Source organism: Mytilus galloprovincialis, chromosome 7 (genome assembly GCF_965363235.1).
Source record: "Mytilus galloprovincialis chromosome 7, xbMytGall1.hap1.1, whole genome shotgun sequence".
Taxonomy (NCBI): domain Eukaryota; kingdom Metazoa; phylum Mollusca; class Bivalvia; order Mytilida; family Mytilidae; genus Mytilus; species Mytilus galloprovincialis.
In genome coordinates, this window is record NC_134844.1 from 3,800,504 (window position 1) to 3,816,867 (window position 16,364).

At 33.0% G+C, this 16,364-nt stretch overlaps 1 protein-coding gene across 1 annotated transcript; it reads left to right on the plus strand.

The window, feature by feature from the left end:
* Nucleotides 1-790: 790 nt before the first annotated feature.
* LOC143082144 (nucleoporin NUP35-like) lies at nucleotides 791-15,744 on the plus strand. Its single transcript, XM_076257703.1, has 11 exons — nucleotides 791-911; nucleotides 1,792-1,901; nucleotides 6,907-7,022; nucleotides 7,815-7,920; nucleotides 8,466-8,523; nucleotides 8,864-8,975; nucleotides 10,346-10,399; nucleotides 11,073-11,142; nucleotides 12,250-12,378; nucleotides 12,808-12,966; nucleotides 14,397-15,744. Exons 1-11 carry the CDS (start codon nucleotides 884-886, stop codon nucleotides 14,472-14,474), a joined length of 1,020 nt encoding a protein of 339 aa, XP_076113818.1. The 5' UTR covers nucleotides 791-883; the 3' UTR covers nucleotides 14,475-15,744.
* The last annotated feature ends 620 nt before the right edge of the window (nucleotides 15,745-16,364 follow it).

Here is a 16,364-nt window from a genome sequence, read left to right on the forward strand (position 1 = left end):
CCTTCGTATGGATAGAAACAAGTGCCTGTGGTTGCCGGGGTGAAATATGAAACTTGAATTTCCAAAGAATAAGCAAGTTCAAACCTTGTATGTGTAGTCGTTAAACTCTAGGTTCCCACGTAAAATTAAAATGTCACTATTTCAAGAAGAATAAACTCACGAAAGCACGAAAAATTTACTAAATTCGCGTTCATTGTTTTGATTTTGACCGCCTGACAACTTTACGGAAATATCAAAGTGATTGTAAATAAGGACTCTGTGACGGGCAACTTATAATATCCGTGTTTTAAAGATTTTAATGATATCAAGCCTATCAAGCCAGTCCAGTTCAAAGTACTATCACGTGGTACAATTCTCATTTACATATTATGAATATTAATTAGCAAAACCACTACTAATTTCTGGCTATGACCTGTTCTACTGACATATCGAAATAATGGATATACTCTCCAAAGAGGCGGGGATTCAAAAAGGAGTTAGTTATCAAAGGTATCAGACTTTTAATTTAATAGATAAGATTAGTACTTAAAAAATAGATTAATAGATTAGTTCATAAAAAATAGATTCTAAACATGCTAAAGTCAGACAAGCTTTTTGGAAAGCATTTACTTATTTCTGTTGTATAAACATTTATACACGATGAGTATTTAAAGATCACTTTCAACTTAGGACTACTCCTAGTTATGTAAATCAATGGTCAATAATTAACTAGGAAATTGCAATACAAATGGTCAGAAAATAATCCGGATAATTTTGCATCTCCATACCGACATATTTTTTACAGATTTCATTTCCTCCGCATGCGCACAAATTTCTGATCGAAAATTGAAAGTTCAAAAGAAAATAACTTTATTATTTCTTTGGATTGCTTATTAATAAGGAAATGATGAGTCATACTTTTGACAGTTATGGTAAAAAAAACATAGACAAATTGATTTTTTATTTACTTTGTGATATATCGGACAACACCAAACAGGCACTGCACTGTCAGAGACAGAATGTTTGGCTGTCAATCATTAAGTCAACAATTTATGCACACTACATCCCTAGCTGCGGAACCGTAGCTCTTAGGTCCTTATGTTATTTTTTGACTTTTTGCGGACCATATGGTTCCGCAGCTAACTACATCCCATGAAAAGACATGTAGTGATGTAAAGTCATTATATGGTTTACTAGATACTAAACATACTGGTACTGAGCGGTTGAACCCATTTTAAAATGGGTTCCCAAACCAAGAATTAAAGATAAAAAAGAGGGTTCAACCATATGTCCCCATTCAAAATTGACAACTACATTGGTCTGTGACGGCATTGCTACCCTTATCTAGTAGATACTTAGTCAGCTGTTAACGGTCAAGTTAAGGAAGTACTTCTTTAGCTCAGGAGGTTCAAGTGCTGCCTTGTAACACAGATATTATCATGAGTCCTGGTGGAGACGAGCAATTTGGTAATAATGAAATTCATGCTTTTCCAGTTACATTGGGGCCCAACTGAAAAACCCTCAGTTGTTAGAGAGAAATTTAAGCTGTGGTATGTGTTTACGAGTCATAATGATACATGTATGATGCCACTAGAGGTGGGGGGAAGTGTGACTGGATTGCTTCCCTTCACTAGTAGACACTTAGTCAGCCGTACAATGTATTAATCAATCATGTGTCAGTCAGGGGCAGTGATTTCAAGATCACTTGAATAATTCAAATTATGACATCAAGAAAAAGACAAATTTAAACATACATTTGTACTTCATGATCATGTTTATCCTTTATTGTTTTACATTTTGATATATTTGCAGGAGAATCCAGTCCTATGATGATGGGATCTCCTAATAGTCCAGCTAGTCCCCACCAATCACAGTTCCTGCCAGGTTTTCTTCTGGGTGAAACCTCACAACACGCTGGATCAGTAATTATCCTATAATCATGATATTAAACATACATTGACTGATTTAAGTGATTGTACATCATTTTTTTTAAGCAATAGATATAAGCCCAGGATCAGTTTTCAGTGGGTGCAGGTCGTTTCGTAACCTGGTCGTTTCGTAACTAGTCGATTCGTAACTTACTAGGTCGTACCTGAGACGTTTTGTAACCGTATATATCAATATATAATAATAATATGAGTCGTAGGTTATACTTAAAAAATAATAAAAAGACCTATTGATGTACATATATATCTATATAATTTTATTTATTAAATAATTGATTGCATTTACAAGTACAGTTTTGCACACATGCGAATAGAACAGAAGAATTTGAATTGGCCATCATCATTTAGATGTACCCAGTCTTTATCAAAGTATTTAGTCTTCTGTCACGTGCTTTGATGTCTCTAATACTTGACACCACTCATCTTTATGTTGCTGAGTTCTTTATTAATCTTTTTTTTTTTTGATCATATGTTCTTTCTTTCATGTTTCTTGTTTTTAGTCTGACGATATTGGAGCCTATAACTACAGAAGGAACACCTAAGCTCTTGACATCTTTTGCAAGTTGTACAATCTCTAAATGCATTATTGTAGACCAACCCTTACCAACTGAACAACAACCTAGACCACTAAGTCTTGTAGCATACAGTGATTCAGAATCAGATCATGATTTTGTCTCACAGAGACCAGCCACACCTGTAGCCCATTTCAACGACTCAGACACAGGTTTGATGTTAAGCTTGCCAGATATAATATTTGGCAGACCAAACATTTTCAGTGACTTTGACACAGGTCAGGTGTTAAGCTCGCCAGATATACTTATTGGTAGACCAAACATTTTCAGTGACTGTGACTCCGACACAGGTCAGGTGTTAAGCTCGCCAGATACTTATTGGCAGACCAAACCTTTTCAGTGACTTTGAAACAGGTCAGGTGTTAAGCTCGCCAGATATACTTAATGGCAGACCAAACCTTTTCAGTGACAGTGACTTCGACACAGGTCAGGTGTTAAACTCGCCAGATATACTTTTTGGCAGACCAAACCTTTTCAGTGACTTTGACACAGGTCAGGTGTTAAGCTCGCCAGATATACATTTGTACTTATTGGCAGACCAAACCTTTTCAGTGACAGTGACTCAGATTCAGTATATTGTTAGACGCCGACCACCACCTAGAGTCATAACTGAGTGTACGAGGTAAAAATAACAGGTGTCCAGCAGCAGTTAGCCAAATAGGTGACAACTTTGTTCCAGGCAAACTACAACATAATCATCCTTCTACACCTGGTTCAGTGGTTACAATTCCATCAACTGTCAAGGCACAAGTGGCATTACAATATTGTTATTATTAGATGAACAATTTGATCATTCATAAATAATAACTTTAACTGTTTCATTTAAACTAACACTTTATAACCATATATAACTACACCAGGTACGAAACGTCTCAGTTACAAATCGATGAAGTTACGAAACTATCAGGTTACGAAACGACATGCATACTTTTCAGTATCATCAGAACGCAGTTGTCATCTCAGTCTGTGGTTTTGTTAAATTAAATGTTTTTCTTTTTTCTATTGATACGATGAATTAGAAACAAATACCATTATGACTGCATTGAATTTGATAGTTGTTGCTAACCATGTACATGTACATTTTAGCATGGTTTTTAAATTTAAACTACAATTTAAAAATAAGAGATGTGGTATGATTTCCAATGAGACAGCTCTCCAGCATGGCAACAGATACCAAATGACATAGAAGTAAACAACTATCATGTTTTTTTCTTGTGTAAACATTGATAAATGAAAATGAGGAGATGAGCTCAATATTATGATAGCCTTCAATACAAGAGAACTGATATATTGTTATTTTTGTACTAAATAATATCAATCTAATTAAAAACCGATCTCTCATCGCTCCTGTTTCTGATATGTCGCGTGGGAGATCTAACGAAACCCGCTTTGAGGTCACATGTGAGTGACCTCGTAGGTGTGTCTTTTTCGACCAATGAAATTGAGTCTTCCACGATCTTGGAAGTTTAACGTAAGGCAAAGGGATGTAACTCATTTTATTTACGACGAAATCGTCAGTCATAATAATTCATAAACTGTTTTGATTGGCTTATTAATAGGTCGTCAACTCATTTGCATATCTTTATAAATTCATGACTTTTAGTTCACTCACATTTGACCTCAAAGCCGGTTTCGTTAGATCTCCCACGCGACATATCAGAAACAGGAGCGATGAGAGATCGGTTTTTGGAAAATGACGCAGTCATTGTTCCATTACTGGCGACCTGAACTTCATTACATTTCTCTGCCTATCGCGCTTGGTTTCGTATTTACTATTTTCTATACAAACTGGAATCTGCTTGTGTTATCATTAATTATGCATGAGAGGTCATTGTGTAGTAATCAGCCAGGAACCAGTTTACAAACTAACTGGTTTCTGCTTGTATTCCACTACACTCGGACAAAGTGTTGTAGTTTGACGGGAACCAGTTTAGAATTTGTAAACTACAAAACGTAATCGGTTATTGTTCATTCCGTTTTGGTGTTTCATACCGACTTTTATGGTTTGAATAAGCTTAAGACCCTTCAAACATTAATGTGATAGGTATATTAAAGACTGTTTTACAAAAGGATGGAACTGTTTTGCTTTCAAAGTCGTACTATAGTGATATCTGTTATGTACGGATTTCCACTCTCACCGGTTAATTTCTTTTTTTACCCGTGCTTTTGAAACTTCCTGTTTAAACATCGCAAGTTTTAAAATTGTTTTTGAGTGAATTTAACTTATTTTAACAATCATGAAGCGTTCCAGAATCATTTTCAAGCAGTTTCTTCTTCTCTTTGATGATGGAAAATAGGTTTTTCTCAAGAAAATACCGCAAACGATCGCAGAGGAATTGAAACGTACAAGTCAAGTCGGCACCTGGTTAAATTGGCATCTAGTCAAATCGGCACCTATTTGACGTCAGTTCGGCATCCAATAATATTTGTTATAATATTTTCTATTCAATTAATTAATAACTGTTACCAAGTACATAGTGAATATGTTGTTGTGTATTTAGGTAAACAACGAAACCAAAGTGAAATTATGTTGTTGTGTATAAAGGTAAACAACGAAGCCCTTACCCAAGCTGTTGTTTTAACAATTAGACAATTATTAAAAAAAAATGGAAAACTATGAGTCCCTTTCAATAAATCAAACTTTCATGCCAAATAATAAGCAAATGTAAGGTGTTTTTTTTTCAGTAAAGTTTAAAAAGCATTAAACAAACAATCCTGTAAAATGCTCAACTGGTTTAAATAATGCATAAAAATATCCAATATCTCATGTATTAGTCCAAATAATTATGACGTCTGGCAAGGCTATTTTATTTTTTTTCTGTGACGTCTTTCTACGAAGTTCGTAGGAAGGCTTTCTTAGGAAGGCGTCCCAGAAATAAATTAACATAGCCTTGCGGTCATAGAAAGGTGTCCCAGAATAAAATTAAAAAAGCCTTGCCAGACGTAATAATTATTTTGACTACTCATATATATATCATTAAAAATACACCAAAAATGTCATTTAGTTGAGAAAAATAAATATATACAAAATGTACAATGAACACCCAAAAATGTGAAAGTTAGTATTTAACTCTTTTTGCTTAAATACTGAAAAAAATTCTGGCAACCCCTTACTTATTTTTACTCTTTTTGCTTAAAATACTGTTAAAATATATATTTAACATGGGTGACGAATTGACTATATCAGGTGTCGATTTAACCAGGTGCTGATTTGTCCAGGTGCCAATTTAACCAGGTGCCGGTTTGACTAGAATTCGTTGACAAATGTTTGAAATTACCTGAGTTTCATTAGACCTTTGATAACAATAACAAAAAGATTATTTACTTAATATTTTGTGGTATCAGGTCTGTTTGCACCCAATACACTTTCGCACCTTGCAGGTTCGCACCTCGCACGTTCGCACCCAAGGTCCGTTCGCACTCTACTCATTCGCGCTCAATTTTAATTCAAATTCAAGTTGAATAATTGGAAAATCATGATTGTTGTTTTAAATTGCTTTGGTGTAAATACTGAATGTATTTATAGCTTGGTATGAGTAAAACATTGAAGATTTTAAAGGAAAAACACAAAAGATAATTGTTTTTAACAGCTTGGTCCCTTTGATCTGAAACAACGAAACAATAAAATATAGGAACCAAAATATAGCAATCCACTATTATAACCAAAACATGATAAAATCTATTCAACACACAGAAAAAAACATAGTCAGAATCTCACTTCATTTTGAAAGAAGTCAATGAAACAAAGTTATAGCAATACACTAACCAAAACATGATTAAGAGTTATTCAACACAAAATAAAACGTTGACAAAATACCACTTTAATTAGAAAGGATTATTATTATTTTTAACAATACGCTATCCAAAACATGATTAAGATTTATTCAACACAAATAAAAATGCTGTCTCACTTTATTTTGAGACAATGACAACAATTATACTTATAAGAAAACACTTGCTTACAGAGTTATTAAACACAAAACCAATTAAGATTGGGTGCGAACATTTAGGGTGTGAAAGTGAAAGGGGGCGAACATGAGTGGGCGCGAACGGACCCGGATTCAGACTATGTACCAGTGAGAAATATACAAGCCTTTCTACGGTATTTATTTGTACAAATCAGGTAGTCTTGACCTATTCATTTGTCTTAAAAAAACAGCCAGTTGTCACCTTCACTTCACACACACACATATATACGAATATCAATTATATGCTTACGAGACATGTTGCATTGTTAAACTAATTACGGTATGTGAAAATCAAGACTTGCATAAAAACTATCCCAATATTAGAGACAGTGGCGTCATTTTTCTTCAGAGCTTTCAGCTCTTTGATTAATTAGATTGAAATAATATGAGTATACAATTTGTAAATGAATATAACATGATCGTGTATACTTTTATTTACAGCCTAGTACACGTTTATGGTCAGCAGTTACAAGCCCAAGTCCTCCTAAGTCAGCACACAGAGGTAGCAATATAACTTCACCATTGAGTGCCAGTTATATCACATCACCAGGACCCAGGTAAGACATGACTTGACCCCTCTCTTGGTATAGCTAGATAATATCCATGTGCAATAAAATAATTATGTAAGTTCTAGTTGTTTAATGTCAGAAAGACCATGGCAGACAAGTCATAATCTGATAGTCACCAACACTTTGGAATACAGGTAAAATGTAATTTTGTCCTTTTTTCGTGTTTTGTATTGCTGCATGACCAAGGGATACTTTTAGGGTGTAATATTTGAAAAAGAAAGTTATATGATGCACTATCTTCATGACTTACACGTTGAAATAGGAACAAAGCTTTTATTACTTCTTCTTCTATAGCCTGCTATAAAATATTCTGTGCCTTTCTTACCTGGTTCTTACCTGACATTGGTCAGGATTTAAATGACCTGAAGACATAAAAGATACCAATAAAACTTTTTAAAAAGTTTTAAAAAAGTGTAAAAAATGTATTATACTCAACTGAAACACTACAACCTAATACTATGAATACCAGACTATTCAAGTTATGTGTCAAGGAGAATGGTACGTTTGAACTAGCAAGTTAAAAATATGGCACTGCATGTCATTTTAGAAAAGGAGGGTTCATTTCCAAATGACATCATCATATCCACCTGAATTTATATGAATTAGCTTGCCATTAAATGTTCATCAGCCATCCATCATAAAAGACTGAGGTTAACATCAATGAGACCGCAACCTTACAACATCAAGAATAGACCATGTAGACATATTACATGTAGATATGACTGATTAGAAAGTGTGATTTAACCCCAGTAATTAATGATATAATCATAATAATTGTAGAGAGACAATCAGACCAAAAGAGAGACCTGGTGCACCACCTACAAAGAGTTTGATGTCATATAGCAGTCCATCCACAGCTAGTCCATTCGCTACTTCATTCCATCAGGTAATTATTATCAATAACAAAAAGTGTGGGGTAAGAAGCAACCCAAGGCTGTGTCATACAAAATAGAAAAAAGACATCTTGTAAGGACTCCAACAATCATGGCAATAGACAATATGTCAAGTTATAAAACATCCTCAGTATAAAAAAAATAGATGAGAGAATTCAACTAAGACTATCTTGAATCAAAACACAGAATTTCTCACAGTACAATTAAAAAAAAATATATGATAAAAGCATACAGCCTTTAAGAATGAGAAAAACCAATACCTAATAGTTAGAAAAAGAAAAACAAGAAAACTGATAGTTTAATTTATTACAATACACAATTTACCAAAAAAAATATGACAGACATGAATCAATGACAACCACTAAATTATAATGTACTGGTATGCATGGCATGATGTAGTTTTCTGATGGAATTCCTCATTCTTAATTTGATTTTATACAAAACCTGAAGTATTGGAACAATTGATCCTTATTAACTTTAAGATAATATTATGCTGATTGTGTACATGATCTGACATATTGCTACATTTTATTTTCAGACACCTTCACGAGGATTCCATACACCTGGGACAAGTGCTTGTGCCCCACCACTATCAGGTATACTTTATTTAATGTAGCACATTCTTTGGAATTCTATTTTTGTATTGTAAACCTGACCTTCCTATTATCATGATTAAAGTGAAGTTAAAGTTAGTATATATCATATATAACTTTATGCACAAATATAATTGTTTGTTATACATTGTAGTAGGATAAGAATAAAGGTTAGTAGGTCAGTTTATTTTTTATTTAGATGTTTTATAGAATTATTGTGCTAATCTGAAAAATACCATAACATCAGGTTGCCTTGACATAGTTTCAAAGTCAGGGCTACATGAATGATTTTTTTTGTTATATCTTAAAAGAATAATTATTCTATTGATATTATTAATTTCAGGTCTTTCCTCCAGTATAATGGAAAATATGAATGACACGTCACAGTTCCATTTGGCAGCAAATACTAAACTACCCCCATCTCCTGCTCAGATGGACCCATTCTATACTCAGGGGTAGGTAAACCTGCTTAGATGGATTCATTCTATAATCAGGGGTAAATTAACCTTAATGGTGAATGTGTCAAAGAGACAACAACCTGATAAAAAATCAGAACAGCTGAAGCCCAGAAAAACAGCCAAAAGCTACCATTGGATCTTCAACACAGCAAGAAAATCCTTTACCCAGGGGTTGGCTTTAGCTGGTCCCTTATTTAAATGTGTACTAGTTCAATGAAAATGGATTTCACACCAAACTTCAAAACATATAAATTACTTCATATTAGAAATAAACTGGTCAGATTTATCAAAAGATTAATCACCCCTAAGGGTGACTGGGGAATAGAAATATGGTCACTTGGTCTTCTTCCGACCGGCAGTAAACGCTTGTCGAAGTGGGGCGTCTGTTTGGCTGTGAGGGATATATCAAGTTCGCAGTCACGTCCGGTCAGATTAGGGACGTTAAATCCGATGCCTCGTGTTAGGAGAGTGCCACGCTCTTTGCACGTTAAGAACCCTTGCAACAACTCTTTGAGGGGTCCATAGGTGGCCTGTTGCAAGGGAAAATTTCTGTTCCTATCCAATATACCCTCATTTGCCAGTGGCAGTCCAAATTTTCCCAACCATCATCCCAGATGGCCTCTATTATTTCAAGACCTACCTATTGTATTTATTGTGAACTTGTTCTCGTTCTGAATATGCATGAAATATTTGCCACTGGACGTTAAGCAACCAACAATCAATCAAAAGATTAATCAATGCTACTTTCACGCAAAAGTTTCTGCTCTTCATTAAATAAAGAATTTTTAATTTTCAGAATGGATTAAGTTTTTATACCCCCGCCGTGTGGATGGAGCATTAAGTTTTACCCTTGTCTATAGGTACATACATCCCAAAGTTGGTTTCCGTTCTCTAACTTTCGTTTGCCTCGCCCAAATGTTATGCAACTTATACTCAATACAACAAAACACAGATCTTTTGGTGGTGTCACTTTAAACGTTCTAGAGTTATGCCCCTTTTCAAATGTAAAAATTGCTGAATTTTTTGTTTCCATTCTCTAACTTAAAGTATGTTTACCTCAACCAAATGTTATGAAACTTATAAACAATGCCTATTACCACAAAACTCAGATCAAGTACAAATTTGAGAAGTGTCACTTTTACCGTTTGTCAGTTTTGTCCCTTTATAACTTTATATTATATGCAAGCAGGGGCATTATCTGTTTATTTACATGTATCACTTCAATTTTGTAACCATTCTTTATGGTATCTAAAATCAAATGGTCTGTGGTTATACTTACTGAAATATCAGAAAATCCTGCTACAAATTCTTGCTTCTACACAAGCCATAAACATGATTTATAATTTTTATATTTATTTGTTTTAAAGGGAAAGTTTGACATCAGAAGATATTTTAGATGAAACCTGGATTACAGTTTTTGGGTATGTTAAATTGTGATTAATGTTTAACGAAAATATTATCTAAAACACCGATAATAATGATAATAGCTTACCATTTTTTGATATTATGTGATTTTTTAGCTAAAACTCAACAACTTTCTGTATTTCATCCTTAGCTTTGACATAAGGTCTGTCAACTTGACAAATTAAGTCAGATTTACAGAATGCTAGGTCACAAAGTGACAGTTCACATGGACATATTTGATTGTGTTTTGACAAATTGTTGTCACTTCAAGCTAATCATTCTTTGTTTTTCTTCCCTTTTTCTTTGTGGTTTGTTGAGCATTTGTTACCATCAAGTCCATTGTGTAGGTTATATAGCCGACTAAATTAATACAGAAAGTATTGAAAATTTATCAAAGGTATGTTTTTTATATCTGATTTTTTGTTTGTTAATTTATATATTTGTGTAAAGAGCACAATATCAGGGGAGTAGATTTATCTTTTTAATGTATTGATAGAAGCAGAATTGTCTGGTATAAAAATAGGCATTCTTCTAGTGATAAGAGAAGCTTAACAGGGAAGCTAATTTATCTTTTCTGTATTTTGATAGCAGCAGAATTCTCTTTTGTACATGTTGTATACATTTAAATATCTGTTTTCTGAGCTATAAAGCCTGGATAGTTTTAACAGGGAGATAATTATTTTGTTTCAGTTTTCCACCAGCAGCAGCATCCTTTATACTCCAGCAGTTTTCTCAGTATGGAAACATTGTCAAACATGTGGTAAGTGATGAATAATAATGCTCAAAATAGTTTGATTAACTTACAAAAGTGTTTGTGAATATCTTAACCTTTGATTTCCATTTTTGTCGAGCCTTCGACTTTAGTCGAAAAAGCGAGACTAAGCGATCCTACATTCCGTCGTCGTTGGCGTCGTCCACAAATATTCACTCTGTGGTTAAAAGTTTTTGAAATTTTAATAACTTTCTTAAACTATACTGGATTTCTACCAAGCTTGGAAAGAAGCTTGTTTATGATCATAAGATAGTATCCAGAAGTAAATTTTGTAAAAATGAAATTCCATTTTTTCCGTATTTTACTTATAAATGGACTTAGTTTTTCTGCAGGGAAACATTACATTCACTCTGTGGTTAAAGTTTTTAAAATCTTAATAACTTTCTTAAACTATCCTGGGTTTGTACCAAACTTAGACAGAAGCTTGTTTACGATCATAAGATAGTATCCAGAAGTAAATTTTGTAAAAAAATAAATCCATTTTCTCCGTATTTTTTTTAAAATGGACTTAGTTTTTCTGCGGGGAAACTTTACATTCACTCTGTGGTTAAAGTTTTTAAAATCTTAATAACTTTCTTAAACTATCCTTGGTTTGTACCAAACTTGGACAGAAGCTTGTTTATGATCATAAGATAGTATCCAGAAGTAAATTTTGTAAAAAATTAAATCCATTTTTTCCGTATTTTACTTATAAATGGACTTAGATTTTCTTCCAGTTAACATTACATACAGTCTGCAGTTAAAGTTTTTAAAACATTTATTAGATTCAAAAACTATCCTGGATTTTTACCAAACTTGGACAGAAGCTTATTACAATCAAAAGATAGTATCAAGAGGAATATTTTTATTGATTTTTTTCCTCACTTTTGTTGAGCCTGTGATTTACAGCAAAAGTAGGCGAGACACCAGGTTCCGTGGAACCCTTACAAATTTTATTCTTAAGAATTTCAGAATAAAATCAATCATGGTCAGTTAAGTAGGCGAGACTTTTGAGGGTGTGCACTATTTGTTTATTACTGATTTTAATTGTTATTTTCAAGTATTATTTATTAACACATATTGTTATGTATTTACATTTTAATTCTTGATTTGCAGATAGCTACTGAAGGAAATTGGATGCATTTACATTACCAGTCCAAGTTACAGGCAAAAAAAGCTCTAAGTAAAAATGGTAGAATGTTTGCTGGTAATATAATGGTTGGCGTTACTCCTTGCATTGATAAAGTAAGTGTATTATCATCAAAACTACTTGGGGGCTCCAAATAAAGAGAAAAGTCAATCTCAGTTAACCAAAATGAAAAACCCATTATAAAAATAGGGAGATGTGGTATGATTGCCAATTAGGCAATTATTCAGAAAAAATCGTGATGATGCTTCATTTAAGATTAAAAAAAATCTGCAGATGTTTCATGTATTTCAACCCTAGGCTCTTTTGTTATCCTTGTTATACATTTAAATACATGTATAAAGTATCAAGTCAGATTGATTGAACCAAATATACAAAGAAAACACCTTGTGTATGTAGTATCTAATTTTATATCACAATCTAAGGGAAAGCATTCCTTCTTATATATCTTAATTCATATCAAGATGTTTCCATTTATTAGGAACACATTATATATTTAGTATAAAACCTAACTTGTTTAATTTCAGTCTGTGATGGAAGATAAGGAGAATCCTTCTTTCTCTGGAACACCTGTATTAGGATTAATGGATACACCTGTAACATCAAAAGGAACACCTGGGACATCAAAGGGAACACCTATCAGACCATTGACAGCTGCTTATAAATCAGCAAGGAGTGAAAATGATGTAACTATTGGTTTTTTGGCATTTGAATTCAGTTCCATTAATATTTTGAATTAAAAAGATATTTATTTAGATTAGAAATCAATTGTTTGAGAAAAAATCAAATCACTGAATATTCAATGGTTGTGCAGCTTCTTCTTTTAAATTTTTACAAAGAAACTGCTTTTCTTGTTGATATTTATCTTCATCAATATACTCTCAAGTGTAAATAGATAAACAAAAATTATATATATATATATTTCAAGATGTGCCAAAACCTTTTTTAGCTCTCCTGGCCCAAACGGCCAAGTGAGCTTTTCTCATCACTTGGCGTCCGTCGTCGTCCTGCGTCGTTAACTTTTACAAAAATCTTCTCCTCTGAAAATACTGGGCCAAATTTAACGAAACTTGGCCACAATCATCATTGGGGTATCTAGTTTTAAAAATGTGTCCGGTGACCTGGCCAACCAACCAAGATGGCCGCCAAAGCTAAAAATAGAACATAGGGGTAAAATGCAGTTTTTGGCTTATATCTCTGAAACTAAAGCATTTAGAGCAAATCTGACATGGGGAAAATTGTTCATCAGGTTTAAATGTATCTGCCCTACAATTTTCAGACAACCAGTTGTTGGGTTGCTGCCTCAGACTTGTAGTTTTAAGGAAATTATGTGGTTTTTGGTTATTATCTTGAATACTATTATAGATAGAGGTAAACTGTAAACAGCAATAATATTCAGCAAAGTAAGATCTACAAATAAGTCAACATGACCAAAATGGTCAGTTGACCCCTTAATGAGTTATCTTGTACAAAAATCTACTCCTCTGAAACTACTAAGACAAATTTAACCAAACTGGTCCACATCATCATTAAGGTATGTAGTTTTTAAAATGTGTCCGATGACCCTACCTGCAAACCAAGATGGCCGACATGGCTAAAAATAGTACATAGGGTAAAATGCAGTTTTTGACTAAAATCTCAGAAACCAAAGCATTTAAAGCAAATCTGACAAGATTAATTTGTTCATTAGGTCAAAGTCTATCTGCCCTTAAATTTTCAGACCAATTAGGCATCCTGTTGTTGGGTTGCTGCCCTAGAATTGGTAATTCTCAGAAAATTTTGCAGATTTTGGTTATTATCTTAAATATTATTATAGATACAGAAAAACTGTAAACAGCAATAATGTACAGCAAAGTAAGACCTACAAATAAGTCAACATGATCAAAATGGTCAGTTGACCCTTTAAGGAGTTATTGCCCTTTATAGTCAATTTTAAACAATTTTCATAAATTTTGTAAATTTTGTAAATTTTTTAATCGTTTATGATATGCTCATAGACCAAAGTGAGAGTTACAGGCTCTTTAGAGCCTTTTGTTTATTTTATATATTTCAGGTTAATGAATATGAGTTTTAAGACCTGCAAGATTATTTCAAAATCTTTCTTTATTTTTTGCAGGTAGTAAGAAACAACCAAGTTCCTCAGAAGTCCAATACATTTGCCTCCAAGGCTATGGAGTATATGTTTGGTTGGTGACGAAGATAACACGGTGACATTTTCACAGGGTTCTGTGCAATGGGGAAAAGTTTACATCGAAAACACCTTGATCTGCAAACTTTGTATTGTAGTGAAAAATGTCAGCTGAGATTATATATTATCATGTAAATCAATCAAAAGTATGAGGAGTTAATAAAGGGCTTTCATGTATTGCTAGAGTAGGACTAACCATGTATCAAAGATGATGTAAATTATGTTTAGTTGAATAAGATCAAATGAAACAAGTAATAATGTATTAATGTAAACATTACAATTATATAAGTATTGATTGATGGACACATCCTTTGTCAGAACTTTAATGCTGTATGCTGTTTTTTGCTATGTGCATCATCGATCATCATGGGTGTATGTAAGAGTTGGAGGCTGAGTATATTGACAACTCTTCTGTTTACTGACCTTTCGTATGTTCACACATACTCATTAAGTTTTGCATATATTGTAAAGAAGCTACAGTCCATGTAAAAACTAGGTCAATTTGATATATATTTCATGCTAGGGTAACTCTTATAGATTAATGTCAGACACTGAGCTGTTACTTAATTGGAACTTGCAAGGGGTTACACCTTGCCCCTTTGGCACATTCCCCATTTTCATTCTCAATTTTACTTATTGAGAATTTTCTTTTCTTTTATAGGACAGTTGTGTCTTTGGCAAACATACCACATCTCTTTATGTTTTAAGCATTCAAATTATAATAGGTTATTTTAAACTTTTTTCATTTTTCCCTGACTAATATGTTCGTAACACTGTAAGATGTACAAATAAAACCAGATGTATGGTATACATAAATCAGGGTTGGCTCATGGAAAATAAAACATCTACATTCTTTTTGCCTCCTAATTTAATATTTTATATTATTAAATCATGTATATTTCACCCAAGTTTACGTATTTGTTGATGTTAAATATGACTTAATATATTTATCATTCATCCTTAGTTCATCTCATATTGAGGTTAATTTCCTTGGAAAATTGTGTAATTTATGTATGACTTTCCCAACTGTTGCTTAACAGTTTTTATACTTTGCTAAAATTTATGGGTAAATCACCAGTAAGTGATATTTACTACAGGTAAAAACCATATAACAAGAAAATAATTTTTATCTTATAAAACTTTAAATTTATGCTGGCTTAGATAGTATATATATAGCTATATTACTATACAAGGAAATAATGATTATTTGTGATAAAATATTCTTTTATGTTTTAATGTATTGTATATATTTGAACAAATAAATGATTACCCGGTATATGAAGTAATATATCTCTTTGAATGTTCATAGTTATGGCTGTGTAGCAAACACAATAAGGAGAGGGAAATCAGGAGAAGAATATGTGTAAATAATGGTGTAATTTTTGATTTTATAAAAATGGATAATTACCACGTGAATCACTGTTTACATTTACTCGGAAGAAATTGTTCCGAGTATTCCTTATTTTGATTGGTCAATTTGTTACCTGGATACAGGACGCTCTTATATATTTCTTTGTTTCGGGATTCGCGGTACATTTGAAATTTTTCATTGGTAATTATAATGTGCTGTAAATATTTCTTAGACTGATTTTTGTTGGGGTGTAAGTGTAATGAATTGGCGTTACAGGATGATATTGAGAATTGAAGAGCTAATTCTGAGTAACTGATGACAATATTCACAATACATTCAAATTCTTTATTAATTCTGAGCCTTACACCTCATCAGTGTATTCAAATGCGATAAAACAATACCATACTTCAGTATACTGCAAACATCTGTTGATACTGCAAACATCTGTTGATACCTATGATGATAAGTACCAGTATTGTTTCTTTTATTCTGTGGTCTAAATTATCTATTTTACTGTTAATTAGATTGAGATCTCTAAGAACATG

Excerpts from the sequence above, each read along its gene's own strand:
- LOC143082144 (XM_076257703.1), top strand. The coding sequence starts at position 884 with ATGATGAGTCATACTTTTGACAGTTATG. Across the intron at positions 1,902-6,906 it reads CCTCACAACACGCTGGATCA|CCTAGTACACGTTTATGGTC; the intron begins GTAATTATCCTA and ends TTTTATTTACAG. Across the intron at positions 11,143-12,249 it reads GAAACATTGTCAAACATGTG|ATAGCTACTGAAGGAAATTG; the intron begins GTAAGTGATGAA and ends CTTGATTTGCAG.